At 44.1% G+C, this 24,138-nt stretch overlaps 1 protein-coding gene across 2 annotated transcripts in view; it reads left to right on the top strand.

The window, feature by feature from the left end:
• LOC142824489 (sortilin-related receptor-like) overlaps positions 1 to 24,138 on the top strand; it is a 157,717-nt gene that overhangs the window by 122,329 nt on the left and 11,250 nt on the right. For both annotated transcript variants that reach the window (XM_075916502.1, XM_075916503.1), the window contains exons 36-44: positions 4,649 to 4,761; positions 7,510 to 7,614; positions 8,906 to 8,978; positions 14,405 to 14,487; positions 16,572 to 16,668; positions 17,641 to 17,825; positions 18,947 to 19,066; positions 19,170 to 19,334; positions 20,271 to 20,445. In XM_075916502.1, coding sequence (XP_075772617.1) covers positions 4,649 to 4,761; positions 7,510 to 7,614; positions 8,906 to 8,978; positions 14,405 to 14,487; positions 16,572 to 16,668; positions 17,641 to 17,825; positions 18,947 to 19,066; positions 19,170 to 19,334; positions 20,271 to 20,445 — 1,116 coding nt within the window. The remainder of the gene's footprint in view (positions 1 to 4,648; positions 4,762 to 7,509; positions 7,615 to 8,905; positions 8,979 to 14,404; positions 14,488 to 16,571; positions 16,669 to 17,640; positions 17,826 to 18,946; positions 19,067 to 19,169; positions 19,335 to 20,270; positions 20,446 to 24,138) is intronic.

Genomic DNA, 24,138 nt, shown 5'->3' with positions numbered 1-24,138 from the left:
TTGACCACACGTTTTCTTTATTTTGTACATCAGGAAGGGGGGCTAGGGAAGGGTAAGTGGAAGGAGGTGAGGGAGGAATGGGGTACGAGCCCCCGATGGGGAGGACTGGGCTGGCTCTGCGGGCTTCTGGGGGTGGAAGCTCTCCTGCAGCCCCCCAATTGCCCTCTCTCGCCAGATGGCAGCCTGCGGCAAGTGCAGCTGGTCTGATGGCCGAGTGGTGTGATGTGCCCAGTGTGGGCACTCCGGGCACTCCAAGCCAGGACTGCTTTGCAAGTGGGACACCCCTGAGAACTGTCTGTCCGGGGTGGGGGTCGGGTCCCTTTAAGCACAGCCCTCGGCTAGCCTGAGGCAGCAGCTCCACGCTCTAAGTCCTAATCTGATGCCCTGCCGGCACTGCTTCCGGCCATCCTTAACCCCGGTTCAGGGTCCACTTAATGTGGACATGCTAGTTTGAATTAGCAAAACGCTAATTCGAACTAGTTTTTAGTTCTAGATGCGTTAGTTCGAATTAGCTTAGTTCGAATTAGCGCTGTAGTGTAGACATAACCTGAAATAGAATTTGGGGTAGGGATGTAAAGGGTTAACCAGATACCCAATAAGCATTCACCTGGCTGGAGCATCTCCTGCTGTGAGATCCTGTTTAGCCGGTTAATTTTTTAACCAGGATTTTGCATCCCTAATTTGTGGTTTGACTATTGATACATTTACCTCTTATATGTGTGAAGAACAAAGACAGTGTGTTACCATTGTCCAAAAGCAGATGGAGTGAAAAGATATGAGAGATGGAGCAGGGTGTGGTGGGATGGTAATACAGGAGCATACACTAGAAGGTTGCTTGGCTTTCTCTCTCAAGCCAAGGTCAAGTAACCAGTTGGGAGGGGCAAGGAGGAGGGATTGTGGGAGGAGGTAAAACACTAAAAGACCTGCAAAATTCCTGCCTGCACCTGACAAGAATGCAATCTCATGCCCTACCCCTCCCATGGGGTACAACAGAGTTGGATGAAGACCCAGATCCATGACCCGCCCCCCCAAACAGCATGACCATAAGTTATAAGGAGTGAGATTATGAGGTGGGAATTGCGGGAGTACTGGACTTGCTAAGAAGGAGGAGGGGAGAATTGGGAACAGGGAAATGGAGAGGTGGGGCACAGGAAACACTCGGGGATGTCAGGGGGGTGAGGATTTAGGCTCTGCAGTGTCACAGCTAGGAATGGAACACGGGAGCAGACTCTGTCACTGTAGAGAGATAAGCCCGACTGATGTGAAGGGCTTTGGCATATGCTTGCTTGGAAACTAACTCCAGTAAACACTGCATTGTCTGCACTTCAGACTTGTCCTCTGCTCTCTGTCTACTACATGATAAGAATAGGGGAGAGGGTGCAAGGAGAGCCCCCTGACGTCTCTAGTTACAGCATCTCCAAGGAATGCATAGTACACATTCAGTGCCTGGATCATTCTTCCAACCTCTCTTCTTCCCCTGACTTGCACATACAAGGCAGCCTCCCACATGTGGATCTCTGATTTCCCATGAGCAAGAGGGAGTTGCCCCTTCCTCTTGATGTTGCCAAGAGCAGTCTGCTGGCTGAGGATCCACAGGAGGGTTGCACTCTTACACTGATTCCCCTGTGCCCACTGGCTCCATGGTAGTTAGATATAAAAATAACCAAACTCCAGTAGGGCATCCACTGCTCACTAAGGCTATGTCTAGACTGCAGGCTTCTTTCGAAAGATCGCGTCTAGACTGCAGGCGGATCTTTCGAAAGAGAAATCCGCTTTTTCGAAAGAGAGCACCCAGCGAGTCTGGATGCTCTCTTTCGAAGACGGCCTCTTTACATTGAAGAACGCCTTCCTTCGAAAGAGGAACTTTCGAAGGAAGGCGTTCTTCCTCGTGAAACGAGGTTTACCGCCATCGAAAGAAAAGCCGCGTTCTTTCAAAATAATTTCGAAAGAACGCGGCTTGAGTCTGGACGCAGGGGAAGTTTTTTCGGGAAAAGGCTACTTTTCCCAAAAAAGCCCCTGAGTCTGGACACGGCCTAAGGGTATGTCTACACTACGGGAAAAGGTTGAATAAGATACACAACTTCATCTATGTTAACGGCGTAGCTTAAGTCAAAGTACATTAACTTAACTTGTAGGGACAAAGTGAGAAAGGCTAAAAGTCAGGTAGAGTTGGACCTTGCAAAGGGAATTAAAACCAATAGTAAAAGGTTTTATAGCCATATAAATAGGAAAAAAACAAAAAAAGAAGAAATAGGACCGCTAATTACTAAGGTTGGAGTGGAGGTTAAGGCTAATCTAGGAATGGCCCAATATCTAAACAAATACTTTGCTTCAGTCTTTAATGAGGCTAATTAAGAGCTTAGGGATAATGGTAACATAACAAATGGGACTAAGGATATGGAGGTAGATATTACCATATCCGAGGTAAAAGCCAAACTTGAACAGCTTAATGGGAGTAAATCGGGCGGCCCACATAATCTTCATCCAAGAATATTAAAGGAACTGGCACATGAAATTGTAAGTCCATTAGCAAAATTTTTTAATAAATCTCTAAACTCCGGGGTTGTACCATTTGACTGGAGAATTGCTAATATAGTTCCTATTTTTAAGAAAGGGAAAAAAAGCGACCCGGGTAACTATAGGCCTGTTAATTTGACATCTTTAGTATGCAAGATCTTGGAAAAAATTTTGAAGGAGGGGAAAGTAGTTAGGGATATTGAGGTTAATGGCAATTGGGACAAATTACAACATGGTTTTACAAAAGGTAGATTGTGCCAAACCAACCTGATCTCCTTTTTTGAGAAAGTAACAGATTTTTAGATAAAGGAAATGCAGTGGATCTGATCTACCTCAACTTTAGTAAGGCATTTGATACAGTACCACATGGGGAATTACTGGTTAAATTGGAAAAGATAGGGATTAATATGAAAGTTGAGTGGTGGATAAGCAGCTGGTTAAAGAGGAGACTACAGTGGGTCATATTGAAAGGTGATCTGTCAGGTTGGAGGAAGGTTACTAGCGGAGTTCCTCAGGGATCTGTTTTGGGGCCAATTTTATTTAATCTTTTTATTGCTGATCTTGGCACCAAAAGTGGAAGTGTCCTGATAAAATTTGCGGATGACACAAAGTTGGGAGGTATTGCCAATTCAGAAAAGGATCGGGATATCATACAGGAAGATTTGGATGACCTTGTAAATTGGAGTGATAGCAACAGGATGAAATTTAATAGTGAGAAGTGTAAGGTTATGCATTTAGGGATTAATAACAAGAATTTTAGTTATAAGCTGGGGGCACATCAGTTGGAAGTAATGGAGGAGGAGAAGGACCTCGGAGTCCTGGTTGATTATAGGATGACTATGAGCCGCCATTGTGACATGGCCGTGAAAAAGGCTAATACGATCTTGGGATGTATTAGGCGAGGTATTTCCAGTAGGGATAAGGAGGTGTTAGTGCCATTATACAAGGCATTGGTGAGACCCCATTTGGAATACTGTGTGCAGTTCTGGTCTCCCATGTTTAAGAAGGATGAATTCAAACCGGAACAGGTACAAAGAAGGGCCACTAGGATGATCCGAGGAATGGAAAACCTGTCTTATGAAAGGAGACTCAAGAAGCTTGGCTTGTTTACTTTAACCAAAAGAAGGCTGAGGGGGGACATGATTGCTCTCTTTAAATATATTAGAGGGATAAATACCAGGGAGGGAGAGGAATTATTTAAGCTTAATACCAATGTGGACACAAGAACAAATGGATATAAGCTGGCTAGTAGGAAGTTTAGACTTGAGATTAGACGAAGGTTTCTAACCATTAGAGGAGTGAGGTTCTGGAATGGCCTTCCAAGGGAAGTAGTGGGGGCAAAAGATCTATCTGGCTTCAAGATTAAACTAGATGGGTTTATGAAGGAGATGGTTTATGAAGGAGATGAGATAACATGATCTTGGTAGCTAATTGACCATTCATTATCAGTGGGAAATAGGTCAATGGAGGGATGATAGGAGTTACTATAGAGAACTTTCTGGGTGTCTGGCTGGTGAGTCTTGCCCACATGCTCAGGGTTTAGCTGATCGCCATATTTGGGGTCGGGAAGGAATTTTCCTCCAGGGTAGATTGGCAGAGGCCCTGGAGGTTTTTCACCTTCCTCTGTAGCATGGGGTACAGATCACAGCTGGAGGATTCTCTGCATCTTGGGGTCTTCAAAGTATTTGAAGGCTTCAATATCTGAGATATAGGTGAGAGGATTATTCTAGGAGTGGGTGGGCGAGATTCTGTGGCCTGCACTGTGCAGGGGGTCAGACTAGATGATCATAATGGTCCCTTCTGACCTTAAAGTATATGAGTCTATGAACTTTTTGTGCTGTCCACACTGCAGGAAGTCAAAGGGAGAAGACTCTTCTTTTGACTTCCCTTACTCCTCGTGGAAGCAGGACTACCGGCATCAACCAGAGTGCCCATCTCAGTTTGAATTAGCGTGTCTTCACTTGACTCGCTAATTTGAACCCTGGAAGATCAACAGCAGCAGCTTTGATCTTCTCTGTAGTGTAGATGAACCCTAATGTCTGGGCCTGTGCTCTTGACTTTTTCCCTTTGTGATTCTGATGAACAGACCTCTCTGTCCAGTCTGTTACTGACACGCTTGTTTCTTTTGTAGTACCAGATCCCCCTCTCCATCTTCAGCTGTCTCTAAAGGAAGAGGTGGAAGGCGTGGTGATCGGCCGCTGGGCTCCACCCGTGTCTGCCCATGGCCTGATCCGAGAGTACATCGTACGTATTATTCTGCAGTGTGCTCCTCAGTCAAAGCTGAATGGGAGCCGGGCATGAGGCTACGATTCCTTCCTCACTGCAAAGGACCTAAAGCTTAGGGCTTTGAGAATTCGATTCTTCTGAATGAAACTACCTGCAGCTGTTTGCTCATGGTGAAAGCCACCTGCTTGCCAGGCCTGTGCACCACTTTATGTTGCACAGAAACCTGTTTTGTGCACATGAGACTGAAGTGGCCAGAGGTATGAGTCGCCTCCAGTGCATGCATCCCATCTGCTGGAAGTTTCAGCTCTATTCAAGCCCTTAACATAGCTCATGAGCCCCTTTGCACAGAGGACCTGATTCAGCAAAGCACTTCCTCACATGTTCACTTATAAACCTATGCTTGAATCTCATGGAAATCAATGAGATTTAAACGTGCTACAATGTTTTCCTAAATTATTACTGTTAGTTATTATCTGTATTAATGTAGCCCTGTGGTCACCAACAGGTCGATCCTGATCGACAGGTCGATCGCGAGGCCTCGACCAGTCGATCGCGAGGCATCCTGTCTGCCCTGCACCCATTTCCCTCCCACCCCCGAGAAGCCCCACTACCTACCTCCAGTGAAAATGGAGGTAGTGTAGGCTTCCTGGGGATGGACAGAAGTCCTGCAGCTTAGCGCCACTTCCGGCGATTCCGGAAGTAGCGCTAGCTTCTCTGCTGGGTGTACTGCGGGAGGCAGCATCGGCTCCCTGCACCGCACGGGAGGGTGAGTCAGCCCCAGGGGAGGCGCACGCACGGGGTTTTCTTGCGCCGGAGGGTCGGCCCCCAGGCAAGCGCGCGCGGGGAGCTTCCCTGTGTGGGGTCAGCCCCGGGGCAGGCACGCACTGGTTTCCCTTTGGGGGCAGGGGAATCCTGGGAGGAAGCAGATAAAGGGGACTCTGCCTCCACTGGCACCCCACTCCCTAGCCCCCACTTCCCAGCCATAGAACTCTGTCCCCACTCTCCTAACTCTGTCCCCACTTCCCTCCCCACTCCCCGAACTCTGTCCCCACTCCCCGAACTCTGTCCACACTCTCCTGTTCCTAGCTACAGAACTCTGTCCCTATTCCTGTCCCCTCTGGCATCCTGTCCCCAGCTGCAGAACCCTGTTCTGTGCCCTCCCAGCACCCTCTTCCCTGCCCCCCGCCGCAGAACTCTGTCCCCACAAAATGTATAATTCTAAATGCTTCATTTTAGATTTAAATAGCATGAATAAAAACCAGATCATTTATTTCATAACTATAAACATGTGATTTTAATTGTATACATCACATAATTTAAAAATAAACTGTTTATCAGAGTGTGAAGTAAGGGCTGGGGATAGCAAGTGATGGACAGGAGGAGAATAGAGAGGGCGGGGCTTCAAGGAAGGGGCGGGGCGGTAGATCTTCGCCTGTTTGGAGATTTAAAAAGTGATCTTGGGTGTAAAAAGGTTGGAGACCACTGCTGTAGCCCCTGAGAGCCATAGTCAGGGACGAAGCTCCTCTTGTGGTAGGCGCTGTACTAACACAGAACAGAAGGATAGTCCCTGCCCACAGAGCTTACAATTTAATGAACTGGAAATGAGAGTGAATTTCAGCTCAGATAATTCAGAGTCTGAGCATGTCCTTTGACAAAATTAGCTATTTTCTCAGTGAGGAGAGATTGAGCCCAAACAAGAGCAGAAGACACAGTCAGTTATTGCAAAAATCATGTAAATATTTTTCCAGGTCCATAAAAGTAATGAGGAAGATGAATAAGTGCCTCTACACATACTAATTTGAGAGGGGGAGACATGTTAGTCTGTCTGCAAAAACAGTGTGACACCTTAAAGGCTCAGGGCACGTCTACACAGCAGGGAAAAAGTCAAATTAAGCTACGCAACTTCCACTACGCAACTTCAGCTAGGTCAATTGCATAGCTGAAGTCGAAATAGTGTAATTAGGCTTTTGGCACTGAGGGTTATAGGAGTTGGAGTAAGAAGAGACATATGAAAAGAGAGAGATTGCCCCTAATTCTGTGGGGATGGATTCCTCTTTGCGTTAAAAAGAATTAAAAAGTTAAAAAAACTTGGTAACTTTAACATGTAGCTCTCTCCCCCTCTACCCATAATAAATCCAACTTTTATACTTGTCAGTGTTGGTAAGATGGAGCTTGTATTCGTTCTTTAATAAAAATTAAGTTTTTATTTGATGAATGTAGCTAATAGTCTTGCTGACCATTGATAAAGACCAAGGTGCACACGATATAGGAGAACAGAGGGGAATCTTCCATACATTTCTTTAAAAGTGGGTCTTTGCCCACGAAAGCTAATGCTCCAATAAATCTGTTAGTCTATAAGGTCTATAAGGTCATCACTTTTGCCGATTCAGACTAACACAGCTACCCCTCTGATATTTGGCATACGTTCTTGTGTGTCCCAGGCTCTCATTTGGGAAAAATGCAGCTATGGGCTTTTTTCTCTCAGTAGAAAGGGTTCCACATAGTAAAGGGTTCCTCATAGAAAGGGTTCTCTCTCCATCTCTGGATTGAGATTAGATGGGGAGGGTGTAGAATTGTTTGGTTTTGATTAGATGTGGACTGTGTCCCCTGTCTCCTCCCTCATCTGAGCATTCAGATTGGGGATTGGATTTCTGGCACCTGTTGGGTTTTAATGGTCCATGCCATGGTACTGTAAAGCTAACCATCCATCCAGCATCCTATGCTATGGTATTGTTGATTGTGACCCTTTTGTTTTCATTCTGTTAGGTGGAATACAGTAGAAATGGCTCCAAGGAATGGTCCTCACTTAGAGCCAGCAAGAACTATACCGAAATTGAGAACTTGCAGATCAACAAATTATACACACTAAGAGTGAGTATGTGAAAAGCCAGTGAGTCTAGGTGCATTCTCAGGTTCTTTTCTTTTACTGGGAGGCCTGAGCACTGCACAGCTAAATGACAGGCTAGTGCCCCAGGAACAAGTTGAGATAGCTAAAGCACATAGGAGGCCCGCATGTTTGCTGACTCCTTCATTGTGTGCTGACAAGAAAAGGCAAAACTAAAGGCTTACATTCTGTCCTGGGATTTCCACCACATCCAAGAAGCCCAGGTGTCAGTTTTAAAATTCATCCACAGATATCACAGTTCTGACGTCACTCCAGTTGCGTGTGATATAGAACAGAGACAACTTTGGCTATAGAAAGAAAGAAGAAAGGGAGAGGGCCTGATATCAGTCTTCAGACATGTTAAGGGCTGTTGTAAAGTGGACTGTGATCAATTGTCTCTGTCCACTGAAAGCAGGACAAGAAATAATGGGATTAATCTGCAGCAAGGGAGATTTAGGTTAGATAACAGAAAACATTTTGAACTAGAAATAGTTAATCCCTGGAACAAGATTCTAAGGGAGGTTGTGGAATCGCCATCAGCTGGAGATTTTTAAGAACAGGTTGGACATGCATTTTCCAGGGATGATCTAGGTTTAATTGGTCCTGCCTTCATGCAGGCAGCTGCACTTAGATGACATTGCAAGATCCCTTTTAGCCCTTTATTTCTTGAGGATGGGTCAGCAGAGATGCTAGGGAAGGCTTAAAGCTAAATTAAAATCAGATCGAAATTGAGTTTGAGAGGAAAACCTGTAACACAAACACTGCAATGAGTACAGCTTAATCTGCCAATTTTCCACGTAACTAAACTCTCATTGATAGCAATGGCCATTCAGATAGCAGGATTCAATTGTCATGAATCAACGTTATTCTTACTGTTGCTTGTGGAATCCCGTGTGTGCAAGAAGCAGATGCTTTTTCAGATATGTTCTATACCTTCTGTCTATAGGACATTTTCTAAATAAATCATTGGGGCCAAATTCTCTGCAGGCATGGGTTTCATAGGAGTTGTGTTAGGTTATACTGAGCAGAATTTTTCCAGCCATCCTTATTTTACATGCTTTTTGTAAAGATCTCGCCATATACTATTATCTGTGATGTATCTCAATAGATTACTTTAATTAACTCTAAGCAGGTCTGCTTTATCTCTGTTTATATTACCAAGTAATTTGTTTTGTTTCAAAGTCCATTTCTCATCAGCTCCATTCTACTAGTAACTCTTTTTAAGCTCATTCTTTGTTCTCATTATAAAATTGTAACTAACCTTCTCATTTGAAAAAGGTGGCTGCGGTAACTAGTCGGGGTGTAGGAAACTGGAGTGATTCCAAATCCATAACCACCATGAAAGGCAAAGGTAAACATTTTTATACATTTCAATTTAAAAGAAACTTAGACAAGACAGAAAAAAACCCTAGAACATAAGCATTAAGATGAATAGTAGTTTTCTGTCTTTTCCCTGGTGATTTAATATTTGTACTGAATTTACTGTACTGTGTATAAAAACCAAGACAATGCAAGATCTATAGCATTTATACCTTAAAAACAGTATTTCAAATTAAAAATCATAGCTATAGACAACAAAATTCCATACTCCTGTTACTAATAAAATATTTGAATAGTGATAGAGAGGTAGCTCTGTTAGTCTGATCTTGCTAAAACAAAAGGAAAAACCGTGTCGCACTTTAAAGACTAACAAGATGGCTTAATAGGTGATGAGCTTTCATGGGCCAGACCCACTTCCTCAGATCATATTCTGGAAGAGAATTGGCATGACCATATATACCAAAGGAATACAATGAAAAAAAGTGAACACATTATTAAACTGACAAATCAGATTTAGTACAGAAGGTGAGCTGAGGGAGAAGGAGAAGGAGGGAGAGAATAGCTATTTATGAGTCAATGAAGGCTAATCAGGGGTGATAAGTAGGGAAGCTATCTTTGTAATGGTTAAGGTAATTATCATCTTTGTTAAGGCCCATTCGTAAAGTGTCAAATGTAAGCATGAATGAAAGTTCTGAAGTTTCCCTCTGTAATCTGGTGTTAAAGTCTCTTTGAAGTAAGATGCATGTAGTAAGGTCGTTAAGACTATGTCTAGGTAGATTGAAATGAAAAGCAACTGGTTTTTCCTTGTGAAGATGTCTGATTTGTGGGCTTTAATTCTTTGGCGAAGTGTCTAAGAAGTCTGTCCAATATACATAGCAGAAGGACACTGTTGGCACATGATGGCATAAATTATATTTCTGGATGAACAGGAATATGTGTTCTTGATCATATAACTGACATGGTTAGGTCCAGTGTTGGTGTCACCAGAGTAAATATGTGGACAAAGTTGGCAATGGGGTTTGTTGCAAGGGAAAGTTCCAGGGTTGGTATTAACGTGGTGTGTGGTTGTTGGTAAGAATCTTCCTGAGGTTAGGTGGTTGTCTATAGGAGACAGACCCATGTCTGTCCCCAGAGTCTCCCAGGGTATGTCTACACTACAAAGTTAGTTCGAACTAACGGACGTTAGTTCGAACTAACTTTAATAGGCGCTACACTAGCGCTCCGCTAGTTCGAATTTAATTCGAACTAGCGGAGCACTTAGTTCGAACTAGGTAAACCTCATTTTACGAGGATTAAGCCTAATTCGAACTAGCTAGTTCGAATTAAGGGCTGTGTAGACCCTTAATTCGAACTAGTGGGAGGCTAGCCCTCCCCAGGTTTCCCTGGTGGCCACTCTGGCCAACACAAGGGAAACTCTATGCCCCCCTCCCGGCCCCGGACCGCTTAAAGGGGCACAGGCTGGCTACGGTGCCCGTGCCAGGTGCAAGCCTGCCAGCACCCAGCCAGCAGACCCTGCACCTGGCACGGATCGAGCCAGCCACCCGATGCCCCCCAGCTCTCCCCCTCTTCCCGGGACCAGGCTGGCGGCTCCCGGGAGCTTGCCCGGGACCGCAAGAGGCAGGCACCCGCCTGGGCTAGTGCTGACATCGTGGACCTTGTCCACGATCTCCGCACTAGGCACAGGAAAGTGGCCAGCTTGGGCAGGAGAGCTGCCAGCCTGGCCACTCAGGAGCAGGCATGCATGAAAATCAAGGGGGTCCACTGAGACCCCCGACCCTGAGCCCTGAGCTTACAATGGCCGTACTGGGTCCGACCAAAGGTCCATTTAGCCCAGTAGCCTGTCTGCCGACAGCGGCCAACCCTAGGGACCCTGGAGGGGATGGATCGAAGACAGTGACCAAGCCATTTGTCTCGTGCCATCCCTCTCCAGCCTTCCACAAACCTTGGGCAGGGACACCACTCCTACCCCCTGGCTAATAGCACTCCATGGACCCAACCTCCATGACTTCATCTCACTTCCCTTTAAAGTCTGTTCTAGTTGTAGCCTTCACAGCCTCCTGCAGCAAGGAGTTCCACAGGTTGACTCTTTGCTTTGTGAAGAACAACTTTCTGTTACTAGTTTGAAGCCTGCTACCCATTCCTTTCCTTTGGTGTCCTCTAGTCCTTCTTTATGGGAACTAATGAAGAACTTTTCTGTATGCACCCTCTCCACCCAACTCCTGCTTTTAGAGACCTCTATCCTGTCCCCCCTCCGTCTCCTCTTTTCTAAGCTGAGAAGTCCCAGTCTCTTTAGCCTCTCTTCATATGGGACCTGTTGCCAACCCCTGATCATTGTAGTTGCCCTCCCCTCTCCCAGCCTCTCTCTTCCCCTCTCCCACCTCCTTTTCCCAGTCTCCCCCAGTTTTGTTCAATAAAGACAGATTCCATTTTTGAACACAATTGTCCTTTATTTTGTACATCAAGAAAAGGGGCTAGGGAAGGGTAAGTGGAAGGAGGTGAGGGAGGAATGGGGTACGCGCCCCCGATGGGGAGGACTGGGCTGGCTCTGCGGGCTTCTGGGGGTGGAATCTCTCCTGCAGCCCCCCAATTGCTCCCTCTCTCCAGATGGCTGCCTGCGGCAAGTGCAGCCGGGCTGATGGCCGAGTGCTGTGATGTGCCCAGTGTGGGCACTCCGGGCACTCCAAGCCAGGACTGGTTTTCAAGCGGGGAACCCCTGAGAACTGTCTATCCGGGGTGGGGGTCGGGTCCCTTTAAGGGCAGCCCTCGGCTAGCCTGAGAGAGCATCTCCACGCTCTAAGTCCTCCTCTGATGCCCTGCCAGCACTGCTTCCGGCCATCCTTAAGCCCTGTTCAGGGTCCACTTAATGTGGACATGCTAGTTCGAATTAGCAAAACGCTAATTCGAACTAGTTTTTAGTTCTAGACGCGTTAGTTCGAATTAGCTTAGTTCGAATTAACTAATTCGAACTAAATTAGTTCGAACTAACTCTGTAGTGTAGACATACCCTCAGAGTGTAGCATCCTGTTCCAGTATAGGTTGTAGGTTATTGATAATGCATTGGAGGGGTTTAAGTTGGCGGCTATAGGTGATGACAGGAGGTGTTCTACTGTTGGTTTTCTTGGGCCTATCTTGAAGTAGATGGTTTCTGGGTATTCGTCTGGCTCTTTCAATTTGTTTTTTTATTTCCCTTGGTGGGCAATTGAGATTTACAAATGCTTGGTAGAGATCTTGAAGTTTCTGGTCTCTGTCAGTGGGATTAGAGCAGATGCGGTTGTACCTAAGGACTTGACTATAGACGATTGTGTATGGTGTATCCTGGATGGAAGCTCGAGGCCCACGAAAGCTATTAAACCATCTTGTTAGTCTTTAAAGTGCTACATAGTTTTTCCTTTTAATAAAACCTTTGGTTATTCATACTGAAAGACTTTAAAATCTAGTTTGTTGAGATTAAGTTCTGTTGATTTTGTATTCTGTGTTTCAAGTAGCTTGGATTGTAAACGTAGACTAGTCAGTTTCATTCACATTTTCATGCTCTAGAACAGTGGTTCCCAAACTTTTCGGCATCACACCCCCTTTTTGATTTTTGAGAAACCCTCATGCCCGCCCCTCCCCCACCCCATAGCAGCAAAACTTATTGAGCAAAAAAAAAAAGGAATTGATGGCAGGAGGGGGCTGGGTTGCCTCGAGCCCCCCCTGGAATTTCGGCATGCCTCCCAGTTTGGGAACCGATGCACTAGAACAATGTTTCAATGCAGACCTTGCAGGGTCATGTTTAATTACAATAACAAAACCTTATTTCTGTTGCATTTTTAAAAATCATGCAATCATTTAACATATTAGATTTTAAATAACTATTTTAAAACAAACCTATATTTTCACTCCTAAATTGCTGACAGTGTCCTTTTTTAAAGTTCAGCATTAAATTGTTAGATCTAAGTGCTCTCTCCCCACTGTAACAAAGACAGGGAAGAGGAGTCTGTGCCACTGAAAATGCAGTATCCTTGGTAACACGAACTGCAACCAGTAAACTAATCAGTAGAACTAGTTGGGAAAATGGAGGAGGAATTAATTACAACAGTTTTCATCTGTGTTTTATTTTCATCTGAATTTGTCAACCAGCTCTGCTGTCTATAACCTCATTCTCCTGTGCTTACCCATTATTCTAAAGTACAGGCCCCATCATGTAATGTTGACTATAAAACAGGTCTTATCTTAATGCATTCGGAGGCAGATGTGTATCTTTCCTTCCACAACTGAGCCTTTTTGTAGCAGAGAGGACAGTTTGCCTCGCCACTGCTGCTGGGAGGGAAGGCTTATTTTACGACACCAAGCAGACACGATAGCAATCTAAACAGAAAAGATAGGGGCAGAAGGGAAGTAAGACAAGACTGCAACGAGGTGTTTTCCATGCATCCTGCTATTTATTACATTTTCCTTCAAGGAAAGTACCAAGTCAGTTGGGCCTCTTGGAAGCAATGTGTTACTGGAACAGGCTGAACCTCCCAAATCCAGAACTTGGTCTGACAACATTCATGGTCCAGCAAGGCCACGGATGTTGCTGGACCAAAGAGTCCCAGAGGTGGGAGCAACACGGGGGTTGGGGAGCCCTGGCTGGGCCAGGTGGCATCTGGGGAGCCCTCCCTGCTCTGGACAGAGAACCCCTGGCATTAGTGGGGCCTCCTGGCTGGGGAACCCCCAGCTGAAGTGGGGCTGGCGAAGGCGGGCAGCTGGAATTCCCAGCAGTGGTGGGATTGACCCAGTAGTGGGGCCTGGTGACTGACGAGGCTGGGGGACCCCCGGTGCAGCAGGGCCAGCAGCAGCTGGGGGTGGCCCCGGCCATTAACCCCGGCAAACACTTTGGGGCAGCAGGGTGGGGAGCACAGGCCGAAGCCCAGGAGCAGTGCAGCCAGCAGGGGAGCACTGACCTCCCCTGGTCTGGAAACTCACTGGTCCAGGACAGCTCAGGTCCTGAGGGTGTCAGACCAGGGAGGTCCAACCTGTACTTGTATCTTTCTCAATACAGCTCTGATTCTGCTTCATTGAAGTCAGTGCAAACTTCAGGAGTTGCAAGAGCAAATAATTGCTTGTTTGAACTGAGAAGCAACACAAAACCTGCATGTGATCCATTCTGTCCTTCACCCTGTGGCTAGAAAGACAGGAAAGCATAGGCCTGCACTTTAGAATGGCGAGTGTGTAGGATCCCATGCATTTATGCAACCCGGGTTAAAACAGTAACTTTTTTTCAAGATATACCTTACAAGCTTCAACACACTACTCCATCAGGTTTCTGTAGGAGCAGGGATGGGAAAGATTCTAGCAACTTTTATAGATGGGGAAACAGTTGGAAAAACCTTCAGGGTAGTAATCAAAAGCTGCATTTATCCAGCTGCATAAAAATAGGATTGTGTTTTAAGTTTTCAATGTAGAATTCATGTCTATTTCTTCCTTTCCCTTTAGTCATTCCGCCGCCAACCATACATATTGAAAGTTGCAACGAAAACTCCATAAGTTTCACCCTAAAAGTTGACACTGATATTAAGGTAATGTCAGAACTTCCTGGCTAGAACCAGAACAGAGCTAGATGAAAGTTATAAATATTTGGCAGGATAAACATTTGTTATATAACATGGCTACAACAACACTGTGAACATAAAAGAGAACAACAATCTTAATCTTGTTCAGACAAATTACTTGTCCGCAAGATAAGCAAATCATGTGGCTTGAAAGCAAATATATGGCCAACCCCAAAGATTTGGGATTTTGTTGAAAGAATTATTTAATTGTTAATTTGTAAGTACTTTGCCTCAGTCTGGTATTTACTATGTAATGAGAGGGTTCCAGATCCAATATAAAAGGCAGAGGATGCTGGCAGGACTATATCTGCCTTGTAATTTAGAAAATTAATGACACTTCCTTATGCTGTGGGCTAACATCATTCCATCTCATGTGGAAAGGTAAGTCTACGTGAGATGGATGTTTCCTAGGGTATGTCTACACTACCACCCTAGTTCGAACTAGGGTGGTAATGTAGGCAACCGGAGTTGCAAATGAAGCCCGGGATTTGAATTTCCCGGGCTTCATTTGCATATTACCGGGCGCCGACATTTTTAAATGTCCGCTAGTGCGGACTCCGTGCCGCGCGGCTACACGCAGCACGGACTAGGTAGTTCGGACTAGGCTTCCTAGTCCAAACTACCGTTACTCGAGGAGTAACGAGGAGTAACGGTAGTTTGGACTAGGAAGCCTAGTCCGAACTACCTAGTCCGTGCCGCATGTAGCCGCGCGGCACAGAGTCCGCACTAGCGGACATTTAAAAATGGCGGCGCCCAGCTTTATGCAAATGAAGCCCGGGAAATTCAAATCCCGGGCTTCTTTTGCAACTCCGGTTGCCTACATTACCACCCTAGTTCGAACTAGGTTGGTAGTGTAGATATACCCCTAGAGAGTTTCAAAAGGAAGACTGAGAAGTGGGCCTTTTTTTGTCCCGAATAGTCAGTTTTCACTCAGATTACAACAAAGTTACCTGTACTTACTGTATGTACTATAAATTGTTTGATAGATATTTGTCTGTGTTGCAATTCTATGTAAGAACTAGCCAGTAAAGCAATAACAAAGAATAGCTTCCCCATGCCTTTGCCATTAAAAATCTGAGGGAAACAGATTTCCTATCCTACTAGAGAGATTTTTTGCGGGGAAGGGAGAATTGTCCCATTTCGAAATGGGGGAAAAAAGTAAAAATCTCAAAAAAAGTAGGAACTGATAATATGAAAAACACATTTCAGATGGAGACAATCAAAATATTTCATACGCTGGATTTAAAAAAGTTTTATTTCAATTCTCAAAGGGGGTAACCAGGTGAGTCTATATCTGCAGAATTCCTCATGGTTTTTATTTCAGTATTAAGTTTTTATTTTAGCTTCTTAGAACTAAACTAAAATTTTTTAAACAAAAACTGTTTGGAATAAAAAGGTGAAAAATTTCATTTCAGAAAGTTTTGTTGTTTTTTAATTTGGGAGATTCGATGACACAGACGCCTTCTTGCAAACAGTTTCAATTTCAACAAATCAACATTTTCTGACTAAAACTCCTGACCAGCTCTATTAAAAATACCCAGACTTTTTTCTTCAACCTGGTTTCTCTCATGTCCCCATCCCATTACAGTGCCTCTGTCCCTTAGGGAGGAGAGATGGGGAATGGATTGAGACACCCAGGGTGCATCTACACAGCACCCTTACCTCGAAATAAGCTATGCAATTTGTGCTACACAGATTGTGTAGCTTATTTCAATGTTATTTCAAAATGGCTTATTTCAAAATCTGGTGCTGTCTACACAGTGCCAAATTTTGAAATAAGGTGCTATTCTGAAATGTCCCTTATCCATCGTGCAATGAGGTTTACAGGGACGTCAGATTAGCGAGCCCATTATATTTCAATATAACGGGCTTGCTCTGAAGATGCAGAATAGCTATTTCAAATAGCCCTAGAGATAGTGCCTTGGGGAGGGTAAATAAGCTCCTTCTTTGACTGTACCAATTCCCTCAGTTGTTACAGGAAATACCACCCAAAGGCTTAAAACAGCATAGCAAACGGCTCATCCATTCTGTGCGGTGTTTGTCCTTGACAGGTGACTGGTTATATTGTGAACATCTTCTGGACGTTTGATACCCATAGGCAGGAAAAAAGGACTTTGTTCCTAGATGGAGAAAAGTCAGCACAAAGAGGTAAAACTTGTAGCTGGAGCCCACTTGTCTGGGACATCCCGATAAGCCGGTACTGGTAGTTCAGGCTTTTTCTGCAACTATTGCTCAACTGAATAGTCCATAGTTTAGGAAGATTACTCATGTGAGTATGAATTATTCTGGTGAGCAAATGATTTCAGGGCTGAGCTACAAATCCTTGACACTTGTGAAAACCCCCAGTAACTTGGGATTCTCGTGATCATGAAGCCCCCAGACTCTGGGTGACAGTGGCACATGTAATCCCTGCCCCTTTCCTTTCACAGGATTCTGGGGGGTGGAGGAGGGTTTGTCGTGAACCTGCATCCTCATTCTTCCTCCATGCACTGCCAGAACAGGAACCTGCACCCATGGATGTGCAGAGTTCTGCCTCTGCTGCTCCCTGTTCTCCCCCACAATATGCACCTGAATCACTTTGGGAAGGAGGAAGGCTTATATATGAAGTGGAAAGACAAGAAGAAAAATCTACTGAAAATGCCAAAGAAAGATCCAGATTTTCAGACCCTGGCTCCTGTTGTGGCTAGACATAGGGAGCAAAGCAGGTGCAATTTTGCATCTCATGAGTACGTGCAGATTTATTTTATCCAATTTAGATGTCTTCAAGACCAGATTGGCTAGATCAGGTTGACCACTTCACTGTGGTATTAAGACTGCAGCTTAGAAATTGATACCTTCTCAGATTCGGATCATAGCACCACTGAGGCTAATCAGACGTGGCCCTGATAATCGGTTAAGGTGAAATCTTTGCCATTTACTGTCAGGATCCACTGTTTTAATTAAGTGACATTCCCAGGTGTGACTGTATTAAAAATTACTCCTAGTGAATGCAAGTAAAAAAACCCAACTAGCCTAATGACTGTGTATTAGTACTTAATGTTTATTAAATATTTATCTACTGTCTGAGTGATTACAAATAATTTGCTTAGTCCAGTGGCTCAACTCTCTCTTCTTGTTTAGTGGGTAATCTGACGGCACACACGCCATACGAAATTTCTGCTTGGGCCAAGACTGCACTGGGTGACAGCCCTTTGTCTTTTGCACATGTTGTGACCAGCGGTACAAGACCCCCGTCGCCAAGCCTCAAAGCCAAAGCCATCAATCAGACTGCTGTGGAGTGTACCTGGACTGGACCAAGGAATGTTGTAAGGCTTCCTTCCCTTCTTACCAGTCACAACTTGTCCTCATTTTAGCCTTAGAATCTCAGGCCATAAGCCATTCAGACAGAATATTTGATGGGTTTGTGTGGACATCCAGTCCTGCCCCGTACGAAAAACATGGTGAACTTTGCACCTTTATAGTGATTCGCACCACAGACTCTGCAAAACACATCTGAAAATTCATGCACATCACATCATGTATCCACTCTCTTTGGTTCATATATTTGTACCCAACACAATAGGAGCCAGGCCTTGATATTATCTTGATACAAGCAAAATAAAAAATAAACTGTGATAATCCAGTGCCATTTACTGTAGCTTAGGCCCCCTGAATGAGAGAAGTCCTGGCTTTGAGTAGGTTTTCTGGTCTTGAGTAGGATTAGTGAAAGTGGATGAGACCTTTGCGAAGGCATATGGCCATCTTTGGTAGATACCTGAAGCAAAACAGATCAAAGCAGTTAAAGACAGGGAGTGAAGAAGGCAGCTTGCAGCTAGGGAATTGAGGCAGACTGTGGATGCCCATGGTAATTTGGACACCTGTAATATACATTTGACTCCTCTGATGTATGAAAGGTTCCATATGATCTTTCATGACACCAGTTGGTCTGGACCAAAGTTTTAAGTCTCCTCCAAAGGACAGGATCCCGTCCACCTCAAACTACAACATAATGCTGTGACCTCAGGTGGTTATAGATGATGAAGACTAGGACTTTAACAGGGTTCAAAAAAGAGCTAGATAGATTCATGGTCCATCAATGGTTATTAGCCAAGATGGGTAGGAGTGGTGTCCCTAGCCTCTGTTTTTCTGGAAATGGGTGACAAGAAAGGGATCACATGAGGATTCCCTGTTGTGTTCACTCTCTGGGGCATCTGGCATTGGTCTGCTGTTGGCAAACAGGACCCTGGGCTGATGGACCGTTGGCCGTTCTTATGTTCTTATTCAAAGGGAGGGAGGTTGGACCTCCTGCTGCATTTCCAGAACCTCTTTTGTCCTAGGCAGTAATGCATGACCCTAGATTTAAACAGATAGTTTGGGTCATTTGGTAGCTTATATCCCGTACAGCCACAGAGCAGCGGAATAGCTTCTTTTTTGTTCTACTTTGCAGGTCTATGGTGTTTTCTATGCTACGTCGTTCCTAGAACTATATAGAAGCCCTCAGAACACCAGTACGACTTTACACAACATCACTGTGATCGTGAACAAGGACGAGCAATACTTGTTTCTGGTAGGATGGTTTTCTATTTATTCTTTGCACACCTACAGCTTGGGCTAATATGTGGTACTGATGCCTTAAGACTTGCTATTAACCAGCATGTTGTCACTTCAAGGTCCGAGTAATGTCTCCGTACCAAGGACCACCTTCCGACTACATTGTGGTGAAGATGATACCAGACAACAGGCTTCCTCCTCGGCACCTGCATTCAGTGCTCACCAGAAAGACATTTGCTGTCATCAAGTGGGAGTCGCCCTATGATTCGCCTGACCAGGATATGGTAATATTTTTGCGCACGTGACATGCCAGTGGAAAATGTTACTCAACTCAGTAACAGATCCATTTGGGAGAGATCCGCTCTAATGATAAGATCAAGTGCTCTATGAATGGAGAGCAGTCCGCATTTTAGTGGTTCAGATTCTATTCTTATTTGCTTTGGGATAACTCAGACCTAACACCACTGAAGTCAATGTAGAATTCAACTTTCAAGTCTAGTAAAGACCCGCTAAATTGAACTCAGAGGGCACCCCCAGTGGGCAGCCAGTACTCCTGTTCCTGTGAGGAGTAAGGGAGCCAATAGGAGTGTTTGCTCCTGTTGGCCTCTCGCTTTGGGGATGGTGGGGAAACTTGAATCATGGTAAGTCAACTCCCGCTACATAATGAACATAGCTGGAGTTGTGTATCTTTATTCAACCTTCCCCTTTAGTGTAGACCTGGCCTCAGTGATTTTGGGTGACTTCACCCAACTGTAAAATGAGAATAATGATGCCAACCTCCTTTATAAAGTTCTTTGAGATGATACTGATCTGCTCCTGAAAAGTGTGATAAAAATCAGATAATACTATTGTAGCTATAATAATACAGGAGCTATGAATCCTCCCTGTAAAACTGGAATGTCAATTTGAATGTAAAAATAGCAAAAGATTGTATTTTACATTGAAATACAACACAGTGCAAACTTTTCTTTCCCATCTTATTCCCAGCTGCTAGATTTAGTTTGTCAGTAAATAGCGTTCGGATGTTGGGCCATCTGCTGATAATGTGCTGTAAGAAGTTGGAAAGCCCACTTGGCTTCACAGGTTTCCAGCATATAGAAAATGTTGTTAAATGTGGTTCAAATGTGGTCTTGTGTGCTAACTACCATTTTGTATCACCAGCCACTGAATGGGAAGTAGGAGCGTCTGTTGTTCACTCTGTGTCCTTTTCTTCCCTGCAGCTATACGTTGTCGCAGTGAAAGATTTAATTAAAAAAACAGATAAAATCTACAAGGTGAAAACTCGGAACAGCACAGTAGAATACACCATTAAAAAGCTGGAGCCAGGAGGAAAATATCATATACTTGTTCAACTGGGAAATATGAGCAAAGAATCCAGTATGAAAATTACCACAGGTAAGGAAAGATTACCTTTGGATGTTGTGGGAGGTTAGTGCATAGTTGTCCAGTAGGAGAATTTAACACTTTTCACTAAAACATACAAACAGCCACACTGGGTCAGACCAAAGGTCCATCTAGCCCAGCATCTTGTCTTCTGATATTGGTGAATGCCAAGTGCCCCAGAGAGAATCATGTGACCTATCCCCTGTTGCCCATTCCCAGCATCTGGCAGAAGTTAGGGACGCCATCTGTGCTCAGCCTTGCTAATAGCCATTGATAGACTTGTCCTCCGTGAACTTACCCGCAGGTTGAACCTCTCTAGTCCAGCATGCTCTGGTCTGGCAGCATCCGTGGACAGGAACACCAAGGACAGGGTAGGCCCTCTGCTCAGTGAGGAGGAAGAAACAATAACAGGAAGTTTGGAAATGGCAGAGGTGCTTAATGACTTCTTTGTTTCAGTCTTCAACAAGAAGTTTGATGGTGAAGAGATGCCTAACATAGTGAATGCTAGTGGAAATGGGATAGATTTAGAAGGTAACATAAAAAAGGAACAAGTTAAAAATTACTTAGAAAAGTTAGATGTCTGCAAGTCACCAAGGCCTGATGAAATGCATCCTAGAACACTCAAGAAGCCGATCGAGATGATATCTGAGCCTTTAGCTATCATCTTTGAAAAGTTATGGAAATCGGGAGAGATTCCAGAAGACTGGAAAAAGGCAAATCTAGTGTCCATCTATAAAAAGGAACCCAGGAAACTACAGATCAGTCAGTTTAACTTCTGTGCCAGGAAAGATAATGGAGCAGGTAATTAAGGAATTCATCTGCAAACATCTAGAAGAAAATAAGGTGATAGGGAACAGCCAGCATGGATTTGTAAAGAACAAATCATGTTAAACCAATCTGATAGCTTTCTTTGATAGGATAACAAGTCTTGTGGATAAGGGAGAAGCAGTGGACATGGTATACCTTGACTTTAGTAAGGCATTTGATATGGTCTCGCATGACCTCCTTATCAATAAATGAGATAAATACAACTTAGATGGGGCTGCTATAAGGTGGGTGCATAACTGGCTCGATAACTGTTCTCAGACAGAGACAAACACCTACAGGATCTTTATAGCGCATCCCTAAAACTGAAATACCCACTTGGAGAAGTGAAAAAACAGATCGGCAGAGCCAAAAAAGTACCCAGACATGAACTACTTCAAGACAGACCCAAAAGAGAAAATAACAGAATTCCACTTGTTATTACCTACATTCCACAACCCAAACCCCTCCAACACATTATATACAACGTGCAACCCATCTTGGAAAATGATCCCTCACTCTCAGAGGCCTTGTGGGAAAAGCCTATTCTCACTTACAGACAACCCCCCAACCTGAAAGAAATTCTTTCCGGTAGCCATGCTTCACAACCACATCATAAGCATCCAGGAACCCAGCCCTGCAGCAGCTGCAGTGCCAACTCTGCCCACACATCTATAAAAGCAAATTCATTATTAGAGCCAACAACATAAGCTACCAAATCAGCGGATCATTCAACTGCACATCCAGTAATTTGATCTATGTTATAACGGATGGCTGGGACATTATTAACCTAACATTCAATGAATATGCCAACAGCCCTTTGTCTGTGTAGATTCTTGCATTAGGACTCTTCCTATCTAATTGCTATCGGATGATCTTTATCTGCTTCTTTTAACTATCCAATCTTTAGGTGCTTATAGGTTACCAGTTCTGCCTACTTGTTTCTCTCTTTGATATTTTCATACCCTCTGCTCCTTGTTTCCCGCCCCCTCCTTTTTTCCCTCCTCCCTCTTCCTTCTCCCCTATTTATTTTGGGTCTTCACATCCTAAACTCAAAACTCCGGTCATCTGAAGAAGTGAGCTGTGCTCATGATACCAACTACATGTTTTGTATACAAGTGCTACCAGACCATTTTTGTTTTTTAAGTTTATCCTGTACAGACTAACTCGGCTACCCTCTGACGCTTCTGGACAGGCAAGGCACTGCGTTCAGCTGTATGGAGTGGAAATCCATCAACTTCACAAAGAAACTCGCACAGATCCAAACTGACATCATCTTCCTTTCCAAGTGCAAACAGATGGACATCATACCTAAGGGCAAAAAACCCAGTACAATCTACATATCCACTTAGGAAGGAACAATCAGTTTCACACATACAGAATGGGAGGTGACTGTCTAGGAAGGAGTACTGTAGGAATGGATCTAGGGGTCATAGTGGACCTCAAGCTAAATATGAGTCAACAGTGTGACTCTGTTGCAAAAAAAAGCAAACATGATTCTGGGAAGTGTTGTGAGCAAACACTTAACAAAAGTGTTGTAAGCAAGATTCGAGAAGTCATTATTCAGCTCTACTCTGCAATGATTAGGCCTCAGTTGGAGTATTGTGTCCAGTTCTGGGCACCACATTTCAAGAAAGATGTAGAGAAATTGGAGAAGATCCAGAGAAGAGCAACAAAAATTACTTAAGGTCTAGAAAACGTGAGCTATAAGGCAAGGCTGAAGGAATTGGACTTCTTTAGTTTGGAAAAGAGAAGACTGAGGGCACATCTAGACTACCCTCGGCTTCTGAAAGAACATATGCAAATTCGACACAAATTTGCATATCTTCTTCCGATCTCTTTTTTGGAAGAGGGTTTAAAAAAAAAAGCAGTCTAGATGGGGGGTTTTGTGCAACCTCCCCCCTTTTTTTGGAAGAACCCTTATTCCTTCAAAAATGAGGTTTATAGGGTTCTTTCAAAAAAAGGGGAGGGGGGGTTCGGTATCTAAAAGGGTGTCACAAGGAGGAGGGAAAAAAATTTCTCCTTGGCCTCTGACGATAGGACAAGAAAGAATGGGCTTAAACTGCAGCAACAGAAGTTTAGGTTGGACATTAGGAAAAAGTTCTGAACTCAGGGTGATTAAACAATGGAATATATTGCCTAGGGAAATTCTTTGGTTCAGCACTGGTCAGGCCCCAAGGGCACCAGACTAGAGAGGTTCAACCTGTAGTTCTTTTTAGAATCATGGCCTTCACAAAGAGTTCCACACAGGTTGACTTCATGTTGTGTGAAGAAATATTTCCTTTTGTTTGTTTTAACAACTTGCTGCTTATTAATTTGATTTGATGATCCTTAGTTCTTGTGTTATGAGGAGTAATAGCACTTACTTATTTGCATTCTCCATACCAGTAATGACTTTATAGACTGCTATCACATCTCCTCTTAGTCATCTCTTTTCCAAGCTGAAAAGTCCCAGTTTTATTAATCTCTCCTCATACGGAAGCTGCTCCATACCAATAATTATTTTTGTTACTTTTTTCTGAACCTTTTTCAATTCCAAGATACCTCTTTTGAGATGGGGCAACCACACTTGCTTGCAGTATTCAAGATGTGAGCGTATCATGGATTTATATAGAGGCAATTTGGTATTTTCTGTCTTCTTATCTAACCATTTCATAATGATTCCCAAACATTCTGTTCACTTTTTTGACTGCCACTGCACATGGAGTGGATGTTTCAGACAGGATGTCATGGGCTGGATTGCAAATATGCTCAAGTCTGAAGATGGCCCCTAGGCCATGAGATTGAGACCCCTGGGCTAGATGGACCATTGATTTGATCTAGTATGAGACACCGGTGTTCTTATGTCATCCAATCTATTTTCCATACTTGAGGACTGATCCTGAGAGATAATGAGCATCT

The sequence above is a fragment of the Pelodiscus sinensis genome, unplaced genomic scaffold (genome assembly GCF_049634645.1).
Source record: "Pelodiscus sinensis isolate JC-2024 unplaced genomic scaffold, ASM4963464v1 ctg35, whole genome shotgun sequence".
Taxonomy (NCBI): Eukaryota; Metazoa; Chordata; order Testudines; family Trionychidae; genus Pelodiscus; species Pelodiscus sinensis.
This window is presented reverse-complemented; position numbering and strand designations above follow the sequence as displayed.